Here is a 22,820-nt window from a genome sequence, read left to right on the forward strand (position 1 = left end):
TATGTGTTTTGTGTTTTGAGTTCACATGTCACTGGAGAATCTAAGAGCACGTGTCTGCCATTCCTGCTGCCACCACCTCACAAAGCACAGAGATGAGAGAGTCATAAACTCCCCCGACGTCTGTGGCACGTTTGGCTTATCTGAGCTCTGATAGCAAGATGCTAAGAGGCAGATTTGATGGACTGTATCTGAGCCCTGAGGGACCTCAGGCTCTGCTGTTCTTATCAGCTCTTGGATGCCTACGTGTGGAGAGGACCCCAATCTCGCCCTGAGGAACAGAGCCACTTTAGGAGTTTGGAGAAGTCACAGAACCCATCTCTACATCTCCAGACTCAGACATGCTGGCTTACAGCTAAAGAGATCGGTGTCAGCGAGACTCCCTGTGTGTCGCATGTCACCCTTCCATGACCTCTAACAGTCCAACATATACCAGAACTCTCTTTTTGCCGCTTTTGTGTAGAAAAGATTTAGGGGTGACACAAGTCCTGATACAAAAAAGTAGAAAGTGCTTTAGGAAAAGTTGATAATGAAGAACTCTGGGATAGTTTTCTTGCGCACACCCGTTTTTAACACGTCTTGACTGTCTGACATTAAAGACAACTGAGATCTCACAGTGACATGATCATCATTTTCATACAGTCTGACAGATACAATCTTAAAGGACTTTTAAAAAATCGCACCGTGTGAGCCCGGCTTTATGGCCACTTGTTGATTTTTAAAGTGAAATGACAATAGCCTTCCAACTGTGCTGCGTTGCGCTACATTCACAGTTTGTTCGAAAAAGAGCATGAGAATGTCACTGTTGTAAGGCTCAATTCTTTAATTTTGGAGAACCAATTTTGGAGTTATTTATTACGTTGGAAGGTTGGAAAACACTGGAAGCCTTCATAAATAATTCGAACAGTAAACAAAATAATTTTGTTCTCAGTTTGTCGGCTGTGACGTTAGAGAAAAAAATCTTAAAAATGCAATAACAAAACAAGAACATAATAAAGGGGAAGAGAAAACCTCAGAGATTACTCCTTCAGTTTCTCATTTTAACCATCTAAATTTATTGATTCAATTTTGTAATTTAGTTTGCATTCAGAAATAAGCAAACAGACCTCTGTCTCCATAAACCACAGATCTGCGGTTGAAGAGCATTCCGTTGCATTCACATGGCCCTATCAAAGATATTATTGACACGTTTGTTTCCAAGTTTTCCGGAGGAACTTTTTTTTTTCGGTATAGGAATGCCAAGCGTATGAAACTCTGTGGTTGAAATAGCTACGGATGCTTGGTTAGAAATTCTGTCTTTACTGCCAGCATTGAGGCCAAGCTGGATCAGAATGAACACAAGAATGCATTTATTTATTTATCTTTTGCCTCAGATGAAATTTACCCATAAAATCAAGCAAGTATCTCCATTCCAGTCAGTCATCTATGACATCTAACACTTCTCTTCAGCAGCTGTAAACCCAACAGTTCATATACAGTAGCGTGAGAGGAAGAAACGATTGCTGATTGAGGCAAAAATGGCTGAAGGTTTTGTTTCAGCGTATTTAAAAGGCTTCCTGTTTTGGGCCACATTGTAAATTGAAATAAGACAGCAGGCCATATGTTGACTCCAGTCGGTTTGAGGCACAGATGCACATAAACACCCTTAGATGATTATCACTCTACCATCCTTCTATTCTGAGGGGATGTTTTTATGAGATAAGATCCATTGAAAATGATTGAGAAGACCCCTATTTATCTTCAGTCTTTGGCATATTTGAGCATATTTGACACACGTAGCGGTAATGGTAAACTTCTGCCTAGTTAAATACTCCAGAAATCCAAATGGCATTACCTGACCGCAGACAACTCCGGTTATTCATTAAAATTGAATTTGCAAAGACTCTATGCAGGCACACCCATCTTCGCATCATCTTAGAACTTCATCCAATGAGGAAACTCCAACTCCCAAACATCCTCAGGGAGGGATTCCTTCCTCTCTACGCACACAATGCTTTCTGGGGAAGGAGAGAGCTGTTCAGGAAAGCAGACATAACCTTGTACACACCTTCGTTTGGAGCTCAAAGCTCAAGATGGTTATTGTCTAACGGATTGTCTGAGTTTGTGCATGTCTAAGTTTATCAGTTAGTGTCTTTGTGTAAGGGTGTGTTCTGTTGTCTGCTGTGGTTTTAAACTTAATGGAAGCTTTTCTTCTCGGGTGGTGATGGATGAATAAGGGAGTGTGATGAGTACAGGGTCCTTAACTGACCCAGTTTGAAGGGTTTCAGGACTGATGGGCCGCCAGAGAGTCGTCAGCAGTTTGTCCTCATGACCCCCATCCTCCCCTTGTCTTTGTAACCCTCAGTCATTTGTTTTCTTACCCTAACGAGACTTCCTGTTCCCAAAATGCAAACTCTACAAGGGGTCTTTGGATTTAGGTGGCTAGAGAAAGAGAGACATTTTTTTCAGTCTTGTCCGGTGCTACTTTGGGTTCTCAGTTTTTCAATCTCATCTCCACCCCCCACATTCTCTCCCACATATATATATGTATATGTGTGTGTGTGTGTGTGTGTGTGTATGTATGTATGTATTTTTCATCCACCTTCCTCTGTTTCTATCCAATTTCTCTAACCTTAACTTATTGTTTTATCAGTTTTACAGATTTTTTACAAGTTTTACAGATGTTCCCATTGGTTAAGTTGCTTTCCATCTCTGTTTCTTTAGTTCTACCTGCAGTCTCGGTTCACGTGGCGAGGAGCCCGTCTGCTGAGGCCACTTGTGCAGTTCACCTTGCTAATGATGGCCTTCTACACCGGGTTATCGCGTGTTTCTGATCACAAGCACCACCCCACTGATGTTTTAGCTGGCTTTGCCCAAGGAGCCCTGGTGGCCTACTGCATAGTAAGTACATCTTTGTATTTCTATCCATTTCTTTAAATATAGTTTAGTATCTTTAAGGAGTCAAGAGGCCATTGTGGAGTCCATCTTTAATTTGTTTTTATTGGTTGGAATGAAAAACAATCTGGAAATTTGTACTTTACAACATTTAATAACCACTGACCTTGATCTGGTTGTCATCATAACCTCTGGATTCTTTTATTTTTTTTAAATTGGTAAACAAATATGTAAACCGTGTTAACACTAGAAAAACTAATTAAACATTCCTTTCATAAATATGCTTGCAATTAACAACCCAACAAGTATGACGATATAGCGTTTGTTTTCCCGTTTCCCAATCTTCACTTTAAAACATGAAAATTATAGTCGATGAGAATGTTTGAGCTTGACTAGAGGCAGATTTATCAGATAACTTGTCAAAAGAACCATTAAGAACAGACTTTATCTCGTGTCTTTTGAATAAAGTGAAGACAGAAGGCCATACGGAGTTTGAGGTCGGAAGGGGATCTGAATATCTGGAACCAGACCACAACATTCTCCAGACCCCACCCTCTCTCTTCCCCCCCCCCATCCACAAAATTACTCATCCATCAGAGTGAAGCATAATCTTTTTCTTGCTAATGCAGAACATATTGCCTCTATTGCACCATTACCAACTCTCAAATGAAAAGAGGAGGGGTTTTGGAAAAAGGAATTTTACACTTCATAATTGTAGCACATGTCACTTTTGGTGGTGCCAGACTTTCCCTGCAGTAAGCAAAGCTTCATTCAGTTGGATTGTGTTTGGGAAAATTGAGTCGAGTGGAACTGAATTTACAAATAGAGAGCATTTTCTCTTTAGGAGAAATGAAAATGTTAATTATCCATTTTAGAAACAGATTTATCTGTTTATCTGCATCGTAAGGGGACAATGCAAAGATTTGAGGCCCATTTGTTTGGGGGAGGCAGGAGACTAAGACCACCTAATGGGGTAATATCTGTATATCACCCCATCTACAACATCTGAAAGACAAATATTTAAATTGTTAACATTGAAATTGGGATATTGAGTTGTGTTTCTCAACATTAAAATTCCCAGAATGTCCTAGCAGTGTCTTTCTTCCCTCTAATTTGCTATGACAGCATCACACTTTTTATGGTCCACAGATGTTCGCCAAAACATCTCTCTACTGGTATCACAAACCTTCAAAACATTTAATCTCCAATCCTTGAATATTCTGAACCCTGTGTGGTTTAGTTTTCAGTTGGCTCTTGTCTTTATTTATTGGCATTTCAGTTTTTCAGAGAGCAGTTTAAGCTTTCGCCAAACCTTTTATAACCTCATTAAGGATATTTTTAGTGAAACAATCTTGTTTTACTCAAATTATCCATCCACTGCTAATGGTCTTGATTGTTTTTGAGCCCCCCAGGATCAAGGTGTAGGAACTAGTCTTTGACACCTGGAGAAGTTTCTCCCCGGTATAAAAACCCCCCAGAAAATAGCAGATAAGTACAAATAAAAGAGAGAAGAAATGAGATCCTTTTCACTAAAGATTAAGGTGCCCATGTACTGGTTTTTAACGAGCCTACATTTGGAATCTGTTCCGCTTACCATCTGTGAACGTTTTAGAGGTCCAATTAAAGTATCTCTAATGACCAAAGCTCAGATGGAGCCTATAGAGGTAATGCAAGGTACATGTCTTTAAAAGAAAAGTTATGTCCCCATATATCAAGCATTAGTTTCGAACCATAGGTGGCGGTGCAACTTATCCAAACGTCTCAGCAAGTAGTCTTGGATAGTTCATGGTTTGGAGGTGCAGCATTCTTCTAAGCTTGGCTGTAAGTGCTGATTTCTGCTTAAGGGGGTTGTGTTTAAAGACCTTTAAAGTTTGTAAGTGCTCTGGGTCGGTATCCAACTGGCTGGCTTCAAAGAAACCGTGGAAAGTTACAGGTCTTGGTGAGTTTTGGCCGTATTGCAAAAGCTGATTACAGACTTACTGCATGTTCCATATTAAAGACGATCAGTTCACATGGCGCTGTTAGACTGGGATGCCCACGGAGAACTGATCTCGGAACAGCAATTAATGTCTGTCTGCTTATGTATAATGCAAGGGAAACCTAAAACGTTGAGTAGCACAATGTTAACTAGGCCATCAGTTTCGTTCAATCTCAAAAAGAGACTCCTAAAGCCCTACATTTAATTCCTTGTATTCAGGCCTGGTTTGTATCAGAAATTTTGGCAAGATTCACTACAGCGTTACGAGTGCTGAAGTCAGGCAGCCTAGCGTATGTTTAAATTCTGATGTCTAAATGTCTAAAAGAAGCCTTGATATTCAGACTTCAGAAACCACATTTTCCTTCTTTGTCTTTTCTGGACTGTTGACTGTGGCCACATCCTCCGGTCCTTCCTTTTGGAGAGTGGCGCGAGCTGTTTGTCCATGTCATCAAACACGGCCCACTTTCTAAGCTGCTGACATGGATGGAGAGAGTGTGAGAGGTTGGCTGCTTGTAAAGCTCAGTTGCAGAGGTGTTTCCTGCAGGACTAGACAAGGGTGGAAACAGCTGGAGGCCAGCTCTCAAACAGCCTTTCCTCTTCCCACACTTTCTTTCTCTAGCCACAGCACCTATCGAGTTCTCACACCGCAACAGGAGCACAGAGGGTCATGAGCAATATTCCGGACTCCAGTTCCTCCAGCGATAACGGCCCATTGCTAAGTGCTTCTGGTCTGGCTTGGGTGGCAAGACTGGTTGACCCGATATCCTATCACTGCCTTCAATACGTCAGACCTGACTATTCAGCTTGACTATTTTATTTTTTTTCATTGGCTGCCACAGCACTCTCCCTGTAGCTATGATAATGGAGTCCATCTTAAACTGAAAATAGTATGGTTGTGTGTAAAAAGAAAGGACATGTTAATGGTGTTATTAAACTTTACTAATGTTACGCTGCAGAGTGAAGCAGCCAAAACACAACTTGGTCTCCACAATTTTTATGCCGATTTGGCTCAGTGCCTGAAACTACAATTTAAGACACTTGCATAACCTAAGCAACACACTCTCACACATAATCATGTGCTGTGTTTTGGCACTTGTAGGATCAGGCGCTCCCAAACCAATGGAAGACCACACACGTGCACACACCCAGACATATCGTCTATGAACCTGTTCACAGTTCAGTTGAATCCCAAGTCCATAAAGCTATCAGTGAAAGTTCAGTGAGGTTCATTTGAGATGAGTTTAGATGGAGTTAGTGTGCCCTTCCAGCTCTGGGATCCAAAATTAAGTATGCATTATGTTGATCTTTTGACTCTTTGGCACAGTCGTTGCATGGTGACAAATGGTTTGGTGTCATTTCCTGTCTGATTAAGGGAATGTGTATGAGACAGTGCTGGGTGGAGCAGGCCGGTTAGTTTGCCCTAAGATGAGGTCAGACCACTTTAATACAATATAATACAGATATGGAGACTAAAATAGTACATTAGGCAACTTGATCCCTAGGTGTTTTCACGTATGTTATCATTTAAAGACGATATGTCTTTGAAAACATTTTGAATTTTAACAGTGACTATATCATGCTAGAAGAACAGCATTTTACTAACTAACCAACTCCTCCACCTTTCACTGATTCTTTATGCACTTGGGCATCAGTCTTTCCTCAATTTGACACAAAGCAAAATATTTCGTGTCAGACCCAAATAAATTAAACTTGCTCACATCATTAAAGTGATCGCTAAAACGATCCTTACGCTGTTCAGTGCTGAACTGGCAAGCAATTCCAGCTGCAGTGTTGAACCGACTGTACAGTCTTTACAGACTGTAAAGATGCATCTTAATTCTTTCCCCAATTAGTGGAACCACAATAAGGTCAGCACACACAGACAAACACGCAAAACAGCTTCCTGGTGCTGACTGGGCAACCGAACACAATGGAGTGCGTTTATTGTGGAAGTATACTTTCTGACCGAGGGCTGTGACACAGGAAGCACTCACCCCCTGCCACAGGTTCATTGGCAGCCTGTGATTACAGGTCAGAGGTTGTAGTGCATCAAGAAGCCTATTGTAAGCCGTGCTGGACAGTACGGTTTAATGCAGGCTTGTAGCTGATGGCATATCTGATAACACGTAATTACACACATTCCAGATATGGAGACATACAATTATCAGACGTTCTGTCTTGTTCTGTTCTGCCAGCCCTATCAGTATGAAACACAATTATTTTCAAATATTGAGTGAATTTCCAGAAAATATTAAAGAATATACATTTTAAAGCTCATAAATTTATGGCAAAAAAAGCAGCAGTGCTTGCCAGAAATTGTTAATTAAAAATATAGTAAAAATGTGTTCATTATTACAGGAATGCACATCGGTACCTATATATTTTTTATAATCTTTCATTAAGTGAAATAATGTCAATATACCAATCTGAAATCTGCTTTTTTTTTGTACTTGCAGAAACCATATATATGTGTGTGTGTGTGTATAAGTAGTATTTAAATAATGAAAGAATATATTGTTTGGCCTTTTCAAGCAACATGCTTGCTCTTAGAATGAAATCCTTCATAGGTTCTAGATCAAGCTTCCTGATGTCGTTCCAGTGCAATGTAAAGGTCACTCTGGAAATGTCATGATCTTTCTGGCGAACTTTCCCTCATATAAGCAGAAGATGGTCACAGGAAGCTCTATAGTATGAACTCATCCACTGTAACTTTTGGATAAAGCTCTCTTTGTATGTGAGCACAACGTCTTTCACTGAAAGGATATGCAAGAAACAGCTGCTGGAAAGATGATTCCAGAACTCTGATGGCCTCTTGAAGGCTTTCTGTTCACTTTCTGTCTCTTTCCACACACACACACACACACACTTACAAACCTGTTGATAGTCGCAGCTTACTTGCTCAAGTCTGTCACTCACATAACAAAAGAAAACCCAGTTTTTTAACTCCGTGAATAAGTCTCTGTGCACTTTATCTTGCCGCTTGGACTTGTCCAAGAGTAGTACGTCGCTTTGGGGTCGTCCTGAAACATGTCAGGACAATTTAGCTGTTAGCTACCCCAAACACTGACCTCTTTTCCTGTCACACACTGGCCCCATACTCTTCACACACTCAAAAATAGTGTGTGTTTACACATTGGCAGGCTCTCTGGAATGGGTGATTCCACACCACTGCCGTCCAGCTCAGCTGTTCTGCATGCTTCAGTAACATTCATGGTGTGTAGACGGCTAAATATCCCGTAGGCTTCTCCTATCCCAGTGAAAGCATCCCGACTTTGGCATGAAGTGCCCATGACTCAGACTTGTATATTTTCAGCTCTTTGTAAATCGGTTGGGTGCATGCCTAGTCTAATGCCAAGGGCACACTTCCTCTCTTCCCCTCCCTGGTTTCCTGTTTGCCAGTGATGTCATTAGGACGTAAAGAGAGGGTTGTTGGGCATCTTTCCTTGACGACAAAGTTCTTCCCACGCCAAGTGAGACCATTAATACTGACCTCAGTCCCTCGCAGTCGAAGCCCGAAACAAAAGAACTGAGGGATTTCCTCTGTATCTTTATCTTTACTACTGACTCAATGTTTTTTTTAAGGCGTGTGGTGTAAGTTAGTCGCTCTTATCAGCGTGTGAGTTTTTATGGTTAATTGGGATTTCCACCACTGAACTGAAATTATACGGCTATAATTCTTGAATTTTAATTGAGTTTGAATTGACGTAGCAAATGCGGTCTATACTTGCAATTAGAAATTGAGTTTAAAATGAAAATGAATGGAAATGCAAAAAATTGTGTGGAATAATAAAAGATTCTGAAACCGAAATTCTGAAATATTTTGTAAACAAAAACTTTTATTTTGGATGTGATTACTTGCTTGACAACACTACTTTTTAACACTTTCAAGTCTTTTTGAAAGTGTAAAAAACACTGCTGTCAAACGATTAAATATAATGCATGTATATATTTCAGAAAAATGTTCTTATTAAATTAAGTATTAAATATATTTATTTATTTGAATATAAATAGACATGTAAATATTTTCTAAATGTATACAGTATGTGTGTGTATCTATATTAACAATAAATATAAACAGAACACATATTATGCAAACAAAAACTTTTTTTTGTATGCGATTAATCGTTTGACAGCACTAGTAAAAACATTTAAAAAAATTATTGAAGTTTAATTTTCATAATAGACCTTAACCATTATCTATTAAAATGTTAATATCTAAAAAATTTAATTAATACGAATAAGCAATATGCTTTTAATTAATATTCAATTCAAGTTTATTTGTATAGCACTTTTTACGATACAAATCATTGCAAAGCAACTTTAGAGAAAATTAAGTTTCTACAATAATTAGTAGCAGCTTATCAGTGGTGACTGTCAGTTTATGTGCATATGACAGGAATTTTCAGAAAAATGTATACAAGACGTAGTCAACCAGACGACATGCACAATATACATTACTTTACAAGACACATTAATCAAAATGACCATAGAGACTGTTACATTTGTTATAAAAATATAATTTTTACAATTTAAAAAAATATAAAACATTTAGAATATGACTGGTTTTATTTTATTGTATTTTGTGTTTGTGTCTGTGTGTATTTCAGACTTCTCTCAAACAGATTAAGAAATCATATCAACTCCAAACTTTTAAATAGTAATATAAATGTATAACTTGAAAAAAAAAATCTTTCTTCATAAACATACAATTTTATAGACAAGAATAGCAGAAAACTTCATTTCCCAGCTGTTGTGTTTCTCTGAAAAATTAATCAGTCAATTCATTCTACTATCCCAAAAAATAGCATTCAGTTTCCTGTGGTTTGTGGCAACTGTAATTTAAATTCATGAATTTTAAACAAGCCAGTTCTTGTTCAACCCTTTTCATGTACTACAACCATATTATGCGGGTACTGTGATTTGCATTCTGGAAAGAGTTTGGTTCTCAAATAATCTCATATGTTCTCTCTCTCTCTCTCTCTCTCTCTCTCTCTCTCTCTCTCTCTCTCTCTCTCCCCTTCCAGGCCTTTTATGTATCGGACCTCTTCAAACCCAAAGCCAAGACTGCCACTCCACCTCCCTCGCCAATCAAGAAAGAGCTCCTCCCCTCCTCTGACATCATAGAGAGGAACAACCATCACAACATGGTGTAGGAGGCAGTGTCCCCATCCCTCACCTCCCCTCGAATCCCCTGAAGAAACCAGAACAGCCACCTGTGACAGAGGAGCTCCGGCTTAGCTGACGTCTCTTCTCTCTCATCTGACAGTAGAATGTAGGGACAGGACAGAGACAATCCTATTGACTCTTAATATAATGACTTCACTATCTTAGAGCCCAGTTCGAAAGGCCAAACAGACACGAAGCTAACAAAAAAGTGATTTCTCCCTGAAAATATGGCGGAGAATGAATCGAGCCCCTTTGACGAAAGTAATACACAGAATGGTTAATGAACGCCGATGAAAGAAAGAGAGTGAATGTGAGGCTGGTCACGTGACCAGCGCTTCTCTCTTGTCTCTGTGGCCTTTCAGCAACAGTATAGGACAACAAATTCCTTATTAATAGGAATGATTAGTTTTACCTGCGATGTAATTAGCACAGATATATTAACAGTATAAAGAAGAATAACTTATAGCACTATATCCAAGTTCATTAAACGTTACCACTCGCTATCTGAGAAGTGTAGCTTTGAAAAGCTTTTAGCCATCAAAGCTGATCTTAGCTACCCGAACAGTGGCCTAACTATTGGAGAATGCATTTTAAAGGGTTTTAAATGGCGGGTGGGTTGGGTTTACACGAGTATTTTTTTTAGATGAATAGATTTTTATTTTAGATAATGATTTCACAATGGCCACCGCCCATCCCTGCCTGAATTCTGGGGGCGTGGCTGAGCCGTGCCACCTCGCTGTCTTCTGATTGGCCTGGGGGCAGGGTTAGATGTCGGGGAGGCGTGTCTCGTCACCACGGTCATAGGGGTTGACTCCCACTGACCGCACTGGCACATTTTTATTTTTTGGAAACCGGGAACGAGCATCTTCCGCTGGCTGGTTTGACCTCTTTCCCTTCCTACTGCATTATCACTCAACTCTAGTTGTGGGATTTTACCCAGAATGCCACCTGTGCCCAATGTCCACCTGCCCTGGCATGAGTCAAACTGCCCCAAGAAGGGGACGTGGGGTCCCTCGGCAGGACGCTCTGTCCTGTTTGTGTGTGTTTGTGTGTGTCGCGTGTGTTTCCGCACTTGGTCCTGGTGCAGTGGACCGATACCATGTGAAGAAACTTTAGAAAACTGTGGACTTTTTTTGTTTTTTTTCTTTTCTTAGCCTCAATGTTCCTATCGTGATGATGTCTACTGTCCCCACTAACAGCTGTACAGTACTGCCTGACTATTACAGAAAACACATCCATACAACACAACCCAAGCTCCAAATGTGTTGCACATCCCTCCCATTGTATAGTCCGTCCTATCATTTCAACAAACCGTTTTATTTCTCTTTCAGAAGTATATAAATAATGTATAGATCACTAAAATTAACTATGTAAGATATTATTTCTCAACATGTTTAGATATATCCACTATGAATCTAAAAAGCAATGTGTCATGACCTGTGTTATTTACAAAGTGCTGCTTTTATGAGCATTGATTGACCGGTTTTTGTATTTAGGTAACTAAAATATTGTAGATTTGTGATAGTATGTTTTTAATAAGCGTTGAATAAAACACATACAATTGTATCAAATTCACTATTAGTATTTTTGTATTGTCTCATTTTGTACAAAAGAAATAATGGCAAAATGTGTTTTTGTTTTTTTCTGCTAAATGTACTTAGCTCTAATACATGTGCTTTTAAATAAAAGCTTGTTATAAACAACAAAAACGTTTGGCTTCTTAATGAATTTTTGTTTTGAATTTTTATTGTGTGAAACTGAAATTGTCGTAGTGTTCAGCGAGTTAAAAAATATTGAATGTGCCATTTTGCATGTCACTTGTACAATTTCTATTTTAATCTATTTTAAAGTGTCATTTAAACAAAACTCTAGCCTTCAGTGTCACATGATCCTTCAGAAATCATTCTAATATGAGCTTTATTTTTCTTAAGAGAATTGCAACTTCTTATCTAACAATTTTGACTTTTTTTCGCAATTGTGAGTTTGCATCTTGCTATTTAGTTTTTTTTTTCTCAGTTAAAAACTTGCAACTGACAGATTTTCTCTGAATTACTGAATTATTTTAAGTTATAAAATCCAGTTTATATCTCTCAATTTTCGCAATTGAGAGTTTATATTTCACTATTCTGAGATGAAAAAACGCAGTTATCTTTTTAATATTTTTTTATTCAGTGGTGGAAACGCACTTGCAAAGTAGTATAAAAAAATTTTTAACATTATACATGTCTTTGCAGTCAATTTAGACCAATTTAATGAATCTCTGCTGGATAAAAACGACTTTTAAAAAAAGTCTTACTAACCTTTTAATGTCCTTTCACAGTACATTTGTTATTATGGGTACACTGTATTACCGTAAATGTGAAATTGTTCTAATGTTCGATGAGTAAACTGCATTTAAAAAAGTTTCAAATAGAACATTTTTATGTTCCATTTTACTTGTTACTCAAGTACCCGTTATAAAAAAGTTTGAAGAAGAAGCCAAATGAATTGTCTTGGAGTGAAATAATACGTTTTTAATACAGTCAGCATGTTTCAATCAGGGCCGGGCGTTCTTGTTTTCCTAGGACCAAAACTGACTTCATATTTTGGCGTAGATCATCATTTCTAATGTTGACGGTGGCACACTCTCATATTCTCCACTGTTAAGCCTTGAAACATCAACGTATAGCTGAAACATCTCTGCAAATTACTGTAAAATGCAACTAAACCAATCTAATTGAACAGATTAATAAGGGAAAATGATGGCGGTAAAGGTCGGTGCATTGAACTGTGGGTATGTTACATCAGTGGGTTGGGTCCTGGCCAGGTTTGTGAGGTCTGATGGATCGCAGCGATGGCATTGAAAGCTGTTCTGGTTCTGTGGTCATGTTTGGCTGTGGGATGAGAGCTGGGGAGCACTGAAGAAAACCAGTGAAGTTGTGTTACTCTTACTGCCATGAGCCTCGGCACGCCTGGGGTTTTGGACTTTGTATTACACTGGTTTTGCACTGACATCTACAGTAAGCCACCAAAATAGTCCTGCCTCAGGTTGGAACTTAATTAACCTGAATTTGTATGTGTTTGTATAAGGCAGATTATGCTAAATGTTGATTGCAATCAACTGCCGTGATCCTGCAGATGATTAAATGTAACTTCCTTTTCATGCATACTGCCGATAATCTGAACACGCTTCAAATGCATTAATAGGTCATGTAAATGTTTTTTTGTGAATGAACTTCAGTGCAAACATTCAAGAACTATTGTGTAGCCAAAAGCAGCAGTTACACATTACTTTCTGATATAAATGTAAAAAGAATGTATTTAAATGTCCAATCTTTTGATATATATATATATATATACAAATAAGTTAATAAAATGCTATATCTTTGTAAATGACATCAGTACATTTAATGTAAAACTCATAGACTTTGCATTTGTTTGTTTAGTCCTAATTTACAGTGTAGATTTTTAACTATGTAAACTAGTATTGTTTGAGTGGTTAAGCCATTGGACATCATACTTTAAATTATCAGACAGTGTCCCATTTTTTCTATATCCACACTAATACCATATTAAAGATGATATTCAGTAATATGTATAAGTATTGATTCAATGTTACGGTATTATCTGAGTGAAAAGTAGGGTAATATAATTGTATTTTTCCAATGTTATAATTGTCCATGGCCCCCCTCCCTGTACACTTAGTGAATGGGTTTCTCCTGGGGATTTTCAAGCTGTACGTATCCTAGCCAGATTTACTCCAGGTACAAGAAGAGCACTGTGACCCACAGAGGAGCGGCCCAGCAGCAGCTGCTGTGGCAGGGACGGGGATCAGGCTGAGAAGAGGGCGGGCACAGCAGGAAGGATGTCCAGGTGATCTGATGGTCTTTCACTCAACGGCCCGCGTGAGGAGGGGCGACAGGGCTGGGCTCCGCTCTCCACTTCCTTTAGGGAAATAGAGCACATTCCTCAATCCAACCTAGAAATGCACAAAAAATAATAACAAAGAGGAAAGGAAGAGAGAAAGGGAGGTGGATGTCATCTGCACAACCACTCAAACATTGTCAAAGTTGCATGCAAGGGTTAAATGTGATGGTACATAACAAGCAGATGTTATATATATATATATATATATATATATATATATATATATATATATATTTGTACTTGGTTATAATTTATTTTTATTTCAGTTTTAGTCATTTTATGATGTTTTGGGATGTTTTACTTTTTAAATTTACCTGAAAAGCTTATAATAGTCTGATTAATGGCATGATCCATTGTGACAACTTACCCCATAGTGTTAATGTGTGCTCAATGAACTGTATTGTTTTTTCTGTATTTTTTTGTTCCTGACAATAAAAGTGAAATATTATATATACATACACACACCTTTATGAGTATATACAGGCTGAAACTAACTTTCAGAAATAAAGCTACTCAGAAAAACATTCACAGGAGTAAGAAATGTGACAGCCCTAGTCTCCCCCCAAAAAGATGAAAGGGTTTTTATGGTGAAAGAAATGAGTTATCGGTGTTTGACGCACAGCACAATTTTCATGGTAAATCCATTATGTGTGGTGGCAACATTTCCAGACACTAATCCACACACATCAGCATTTACGGTAGTTTTTTTTTTTTTTTTTTTGTGCCTTTTCTCTTTTTCTGAAGGCACATGTGTAGGTGGGTCTCACAGGAATTAATCAAACTCTGATTTCTGAGGGATTATCCTGCAGCTCAATTGAATTTTCTCCGATTTACAGTATTAAAACAATATCCCAGAATTTCCGGTTGGCTTTAAACATAATAAGAAAGCCATCCAAAGAACATCCTCTTAATTGTCAAAGACAGGATTGGCCCACTTTAGGCTGCTCTCATTTTTGTCATTCATTGCTATGTCGAGTCTTGCTGGGAAATTTTACTTTATCATATTTACTTAAAAAAAAAAAAAAAGGATGCAGATAATGAGGATCACATTGCTCATGTACGAGTTATTTTGTAATTAAAGTTAGCATGTTTTGTTTTGATTTAATTAAAGTTGGTTTACACAGTTTATCATATGAGCCGAAAACACTCCAAATGGTTTTCTGACTAATGCAAACATAGAATCAAACGTAGAATGCTTTGAATCCAGTTGCCCCATCTCCCAGGGTCCGACAGGGTCATCAATCGTTCAGTTTAGCTTTGTGTTTCACTAACTACTCAAGTGCATCACGCAACAGCATGTTTCTGTGCAGCTTGATTACTACATTTGAAAACATCCTGTTATCATCCAGTCCGTGAGTAAACCTTGTTTGAATTTGTGGAGCTGATTTCCCAAACTCTATGCCATAGAACATCTGCACATGGGTCATTATTGTGCAAGAGTAGACACTGGAGGTCTAAATGCTGGAGTCTGAATAAAACCACACAGAAATATGGGAGAGCTGGGATCATTATTTCCCCTAAAAAAATAAAAAAAAATAGACGTATCCTCAGATTATGAAAGACATGCTTTAATTGTGACAAGTATGGCAAATCAACAATACATATTTAAACCCGAAACTGACTTCAGATTTGTGACCAGTTTTCAGTCGACTGGCTTTTAGTGGTCTCGCTGTTTACGCCCCACCATTAGCGATGACAAGATTTACTATAACTCTCTGGATATTACTGCCAATGGCATAACAATGACGTTAGTTCTCTGATAAATGTAAACTGAGTTCAATTAGTTGCAGTTGTTGTGTGTTGGTGTCTCCCGTGGTTCTGCGCCGCAGGCTCCGGCTCCACATGAGGACTGCAGTCTGAGGCTTTGAAGGCAGGTTTTCCTGTTCTGTCTGGGGTTTATCTGATCATTAGATGGACGCAGCATGCATGAAGACGCTCTCACATACCTGAGGCCGATACAGAGACAGATACTGCAGGGAACTCTCAGCTGAAGTCCTTCTCTGTTTGATTAAAGCCAGAAAAGTGAAAACGGAAACTGTAGATAAGAGTGGAAGGGAATGTTCATCTGATTTAAATGACAGTCTGTGCATCACACAAAGGCTTCAGAGGACTCAATATAGAGCATGTAATGTATCGTATGGACCACTTTTATTTGAACTTTTATGGTACTTTTGTGTCCTTTGCTATTAAAAAGAGTGTGCAGAATATTCTTCAAAAAAATAATTTACCCCTATATATCTTATGGCATGGGTACGCAAACCTGCTCAGCTCCAACCCCAGTCAAACACACCTGAACTGGGTAATCAAAGTGTTTCAGGGTCACTTGAAAAGTACAGCTGTGTCTGTAAAAAGTAGCTACCCCATCTTATAATTATGACTTTATTTTCATAATTGCAACTTTGTCTCGTAATTACATTTTATACATTTTTTTTTTTTTTATTAATTGTGATGATCTATCTTTAAACTTTAAATAATAAAGATCCTGTTGCACAAATAGTGAATTTATTTTTAATAATGTATTTTTTTTTTCAGTATTGCAGCTTGATTTCATATTTCTGACTTTTTGTCAATTTTTTATTTATTTTTTCTGAATTGTAACTTTATATCTCAAAATTGCAACTTTATTTTTCAGAAATGTGACTATTTCTCATACTAGCAAGTTTATTTTTCATAATTTCATTTTATCATTTTGCAGCTTTATATCTCATTATTATGATTTTATTTGTCACAATTTTGATTACATTTTTCTTAATTGTGACTTTATATCTCAACTCCATCTTTTTTTTCTAGATTGCAACTGTATTTTTATTGACTATTTCTCATAATTGTGTCTTTGTTTTCCTAATTAGAATTTATTTTATTTTTCTTAATTGTAAAATACATTTATTTTTATTTATTTCTTTATACATTTCCCTTTGTCTCAATTTTCAAACTTGATTTGCCAACTTTATACAGCTTTATAAATTTTTTCTTAATTGTTTTTTTTTGTACAGCTTTTAAATCACAACTTTGCTTGTGTCTTAATATTTTAAATTTTATTTAATTTTTAATTGTGACTGCATATTTCTTTTAAGAATTTTAATCTTATAGCTCATAATTACTTTTATAATTTATATTTTTTCATAATTACAACTTTATTATTCTCCTTAATTTTTTATCTTAAAATAATAATAATAATAATAATAATAATAATAATAATAATAATAATAATAATAAATGCCTATGTCTATGGAACATATGTTTTTCTTTAAATTTTTTTGTATATTTTTTTATAATTTCATATGTACGTTCAATAAATGTTCATATACAATAAGTGATCCTAAGTTGCTCCTTGACAATATGTTACATTGGTGTTGCAGCTTTATGCTTTTAAAGTGTAACTTATATAGTATAAGTAGGCCTATATATAACTTTACATAGTATAACTATATTTTATATAGTGTAACTATATGTCACAGTGTGGTAACATAATATGAATTATTTTGACATACACTCAAAATTCACAAAATACACAAGAGTGGATTAAAATATATATATTATTATTAGCTAGTAGTAGTAACCTATTAGTTTATTTTATGTGAACTTTCCCTTTAAATCTCTTGAGCTCTGAAAGAGTAACCTATGAGCAGCAAGGTTTAATCTTAGGCCCAACTCTAAGTCTAAAGTCTGGATAAATGATAGGAATACATAAGGATGCTCCAGGAGCGAAATTAAGGTAAGCATCATGTAATATTATGATACATTCTAAACACGACAAACAACAACAAATGCTGGAGCTTGCTAATGCTAACAATCAATAAAGCCACGCGACCTTTTCTCTGCAACTGGAAAAGATATACGCGGCTTATGTTTGATAACCATTGCCAACTTGAAATAAGCTAATGTCTCATTAACGGACAGTTTATTATAACTGTTTTTCGAACTTCTTTGAGCCTTGAAAGCCATTAGTTTAAATGAGTCAAGCATGTGGTTTGTCTTAGCCTGGGCCTTTTTAAATATTTCAGAATTTGTTTCTGTGTTGCAAGAAATTTTGCCCGTGCTCAGCTGTTTTCGATATATTTTCAGCTTGCTTTGTTTGTTGCAAAATGCCATTCAGGAGATGTTGCTGCTTTGTGAGGAATGAAATGGGCTTTATCCAGCTGGTCAAGAGTCCTCATTCATGCTACATTAGTGTTATAGTCATTAGTGAGGAGCTCCAAATCCATCTCTGTACTGGGTCTGTTACTGTCATGGACCCAACATGTGTCGTCTTCCAGTAATGAGATGAAGCATGTTTGGAATCTGTGACTAATGATGGTGTAAAGATGAGTCTTTGCGTGATGTGCACAACTTAACACACATAAATACTGTACACACTGGTGGACACCTGTGTCCTGTCTCATGTAGTCAGAATCACACAGAAATGATCTGGAACACATCAGCGGCAGACGATTAGGGAGGTTCTCTAACTCTCCCCGTCTCGGTTGCCTTTTTCCCGAAACAGCATATTTTAATGTCAAAAAAGACAAATGGTCTGTTTGGGTATATCTAGCTGTCACTAGTAAAATTACATCAAGGTGAGGTCATATATAACTGTGTGCCAGATAAGTACGTTATAAATTCTTGTGTTCATGTTCACTATGTGGTTCAGAAGTCTGAGACCAGCATTTTTTTTTCTTTTTCTTTTACATATTAGTGTTTAATTTTGTATATCAACAAATTTGGTCCTGTTATAGAACCAAATCTGCAAAAATATTAAATAAATGAGTAAATGATTTGGATAGTAAATCTATGTAATAGTCATTTATTTATGTGTTTTTTGAAGTGTTGGTCCTCTATATTAGCATGTCCTTATTAGGGCCCGAGCACCGAGGTGCGAGGACCCTCTTGTATCTGCTTTGTTTTTTTAGGGCCCGAGCACCGATGGTGTGAGGACCCTCTTGTATCTGCTTTGTTTATTATTATTATTATTATTATTATTATTATTATTAGGGCTCAAGCCCGAAGGGGCGAAGAGCCCTATTGTTCTTCTAAGGATTATTCTTCTTCTTATTAGGGCTCAAGCCCGAAGGGGCGAAGAGCCCTATTGTTCCCCTAAGGATATTCTTATTATTATTAGGGCCCGAGCCAATGGGCGCAGGGCCCTATTGTTCCCCTAAGGATTATTCTTATTATTTTTATTTTTTTTTTAACCTTCCGGGGGTTTTTGGGGGCCTTAACATACTCAAAAACTCTTGAAAATTGGCATACACATTGGAACCTGCGGCCATCAGGTCGCCGCAGAGACTGGAACCCGGGCGTGGCATAGGAGCTCTACAGCGCCCCTGGAACACCGTCAGAAAATCCTGAACCATAGCTCACACATACTTGCATGTATTTATATGAAACTCAGTACACTTATAGATCTCATTGAGCCGAACAACTTTCACGCTCTATGTCATAGGCTCCGCCCAACAGGAAGTCAGCTATTCAGGGCTGTTTAAAAAAAGCATGCTCTGGAATTTGAAATACTCCTCTGAGGTTTTCCACCCGTTTGCCACAAAACTTGGTGAACATGATCTCAAGACATTGAGGATGAAAAATTGCGAGGGGATTTTTGATATCTCGAACGGTTCGCCCGTGGTGAGGCGTTGAAATTAGGGCACAAAATTTGAAACAGGAAGTGCCTAATAACATCCGCATACATTTCCTGAGTTTCATCAAACTTCATCGGGTTTGTTCATTGTAATATGTTACTCGCATATATGTAACTATAAGGTGTCAAAGTTACAGCGCCACCAACTGGCAGCAGGAAGTGTGTCATTTTCAAAATTCTTTTAATTCAGCGTCTTATTTTTACTCGATTTGCTTCAAACTTCATCAGAATAATGACAAAATACAGCTGATGTAAATCTGTTGTGGGTTACTGATATCTAATATAGTGTTGCCATGGCAACGTGTCAAACTTGAATATTCTGTTATGGTGATTTTGAAGCAGACAACAAGCTCAGATTTACATTAAACTCAGAACACATATCCATATTAATGATATCTAGACAATGGCATAAGCTTTAAAAGGATGTGATGGAGGCACTCTATAGCGCCACCTTTTGTCAAAAGTGGGGGGGTTAGTTTTAGCTACAGACACCAAACTTGGTACATAGATTGTTCTTATCAAGACGGACAATTTTCTAATCACAGTCATAAGCTACGACCAACAGGAAGTCAGCTATTTTGATTTGAATATGTATTTTTGGCAAATTCGGCTGCGAATTAATGCATACTCCTCACAGGGGAAGTGCACTATACACACCAAACTTTGTCTACATGTTGAAAAAACATTGAGGAACTTAAATTGCGAATGGATTTTGGATAGCTTGAACGGTTTTGCCGTGGTGATTTTTTGAAATAACAGTAAAAAGGGAAACATTAATTGTCTGGGTATTTTTAAATTGGCAGCTTCCAAACATTTCAAAACCATTTTTCATTTAGAGAACATGCGATTCTGAGGAAATATGCATAGTTTCCACGACTTTACAACACTGTTAAGATTAAAATAAAATTATAAAACTGTCAGAACATCTGATCTCACTCTCTGGCATTGTCTCTGTGTGAGGGAAAGGGGGGGGGGGTGCTTGAGGAACCTGCCTGACAGAGAGAGAGAGAGATAGGGAGAGAGAGAGAGAGTTAACATCTCTTTAATCACCAGAAAAAAAACTGTAATTGTGGTGTTGTTGATTTTTTTCATCATTTACAGCTTAAGAAATCTCTCTATCATTTCTATCATTTTTTAGGGACGAAAAAAACCTAGTACAATTGTAGGGCTCAGACAAAATGATTTTATATAATTAGGTTAAGAATTATGTAAATTGAAAAATAAAAAAAGATTTTAAAAATACATACACGATGACTTGTATATATTTTTTTATTCTGATAATAATTTTAAACTTATTTGATACTGACTATGACAGCCATTCTGTGACATGACATGACATGACCTGATTTACACAATCTTGCTGATTTAACAGTAAAACAGTTCAGCTCACAGATAAAGACTAAGCTGTAATGGCAGGCAAACATAATTTTACAAATGCTTATAGATCAATAAATTGTTAAAAATGCTTTTTCACAAAGTACATTAATAATAAGGCACGTTGATATTCTGATGACATTTTTTTCCAAGTACATTTTACCAATTTCAAATCACATCAATCTTAATAAATACTATAGATCTGGTATTTCATGATTTATGAGTGATATATATAATTGTCCTCGATGGCTGGAAGTGAAATACTCATATTCAGGAGTGCTGAATTTTTAGGCATGTCTTCTTGTCATGCATTGGTCATTGAGCTCATTGTAGCGATGCTTCAGGTGTTGAAATAGATTTGTTATAGATTATACAGGTTCACTGTTTGCAGAGTGTATACAGTATGTGTATGTGGTGCAGACGCAGTAGCGAGAGCATGTTATTGTTACGCAAAAACACATAAAATAATGTGCGAGCATGAATCTCTCCGCTTGCATGCACATTTCCTTTACTTTGACAAAAACGCTCCTGATACATGCTGTTTTTGCTCGGAGAGCGTGCGCGCACTTAAAACTCGTTTCCTCTGCTCAAACTGTGTCCTGTGCACTCACAACTCTCTCTATGCTCATATGCGCTAGATATTCATTCTTTTCACACCTTTCTACTTCTAACCTTTTCTGTTCACATCTTTTACCATGTGCAGTGTGAATGCTCTGATCCATTAACATGGGCTCTGAAAAAAATATGCATTACAGATAGAGCTTGTGAACCTGGCCTTGCATAGGCATATGCACAGTCTGTCCTGTTCTCCTGCTCCATTTAGGAACGCTTCATTCGGACTGGTTCAGATAGCAACACCAAACGTGCAGTGTGTAATACCTATCATGGCCACCACCAGATGGAGCTATAGGATTACTTTTAAATAATTGTTTTAGAAACGTCTATAAAGCATTTTAAATCATTTATAAAATCTTTCAAAGTAAAACAATATGTATTTTAAAAAGCTAATGAATTTTACTGGTAATATAGTTTTATATAATAATTTCAGAAATGTTTATAGATCAATAAAAGTATTTTTAAAAAATGGTTATAGATCATGAAAAGTGCGAATAAGCTCTCTTTGGTTTACATTAGTTAATGCATTAACTAACATGAACTAACAATGAACAATCTATTTTTCAGATAATTTATTAATCTTTTTTATGTTAGTTATTCCTATCATTAAAATATTATTATTTATGTTTTTTCACAGTACATAAACTAATTTTAAAATAAAAATGTATAAAAAAAATATTATTAATAATGTATTAAAATATTTAATTAAGCTTTAATTAACATTTATATAAACACTTATATTGAAAGAGACTGAAATTGAAGTAATTTTTACTTTTAAAAACCACTTGTAAGACACAGTTAACAAATGCAGTGAGCAGATGAAAGGACAGAACAACAAAAGATATATAGTGCCCCCTTTGGCAACAGGAAGTGTCATATTTTACAACTGCGACAAACTACTCCTAGAAATTTTTTGACATTAATGTCTTTTTCGTGGTCAGTCCATCTTGAGTTTTTGTTAAAGGTCGTGTCCATGGGCCATGACAAAATTGATGTCTCGCCATAGGAGAGAAGTTTGTTGTAACTCAGGCATAAAATATTCGATCTTCCCCAAACTTCAAATGTTTGATAAGAGTCTTGGCCTGAACACATCTGAAGGAAAATATTCCATTATAATGATAGCGCCACCTGCTGGCAAAAGAAGATTGGCACATATAATGACTTTGACATATTCCACTTATATTACGACTTTAAATGCATATTTCTCGCCGTTCGCTTTTTTTAACTAAAGCCGCTTGCTGGCGGTGAGCCGGGTGCGAGGGCCCGATCATCGCTGCTTGCAGCTTTTAATTATTT

General features: G+C 37.1%; 1 protein-coding gene across 3 annotated transcripts in view; it reads left to right on the forward strand.

Annotated features, from left to right (window-relative positions):
* Positions 1 to 22,820, forward strand: part of LOC113121075 (phospholipid phosphatase 3-like) — a 49,370-nt gene that overhangs the window by 24,645 nt on the left and 1,905 nt on the right. For 2 of the 3 annotated variants that reach the window (XM_026291310.1, XM_026291309.1), the window contains exons 5-6: positions 2,701 to 2,877; positions 9,874 to 11,724. In XM_026291310.1, coding sequence (XP_026147095.1) covers positions 2,701 to 2,877; positions 9,874 to 10,002 — 306 coding nt within the window. In that variant the 3' untranslated portion in view covers positions 10,003 to 11,724. Of the gene's footprint in view, positions 1 to 2,700; positions 2,878 to 9,873; positions 11,725 to 22,820 lie in introns of those variants that run through there. The other variant, XM_026291311.1, reaches the window with a different exon arrangement.

Source organism: Carassius auratus, chromosome 20 (genome assembly GCF_003368295.1).
Source record: "Carassius auratus strain Wakin chromosome 20, ASM336829v1, whole genome shotgun sequence".
Lineage (NCBI taxonomy): Eukaryota > Metazoa > Chordata > Actinopteri > Cypriniformes > Cyprinidae > Carassius > Carassius auratus.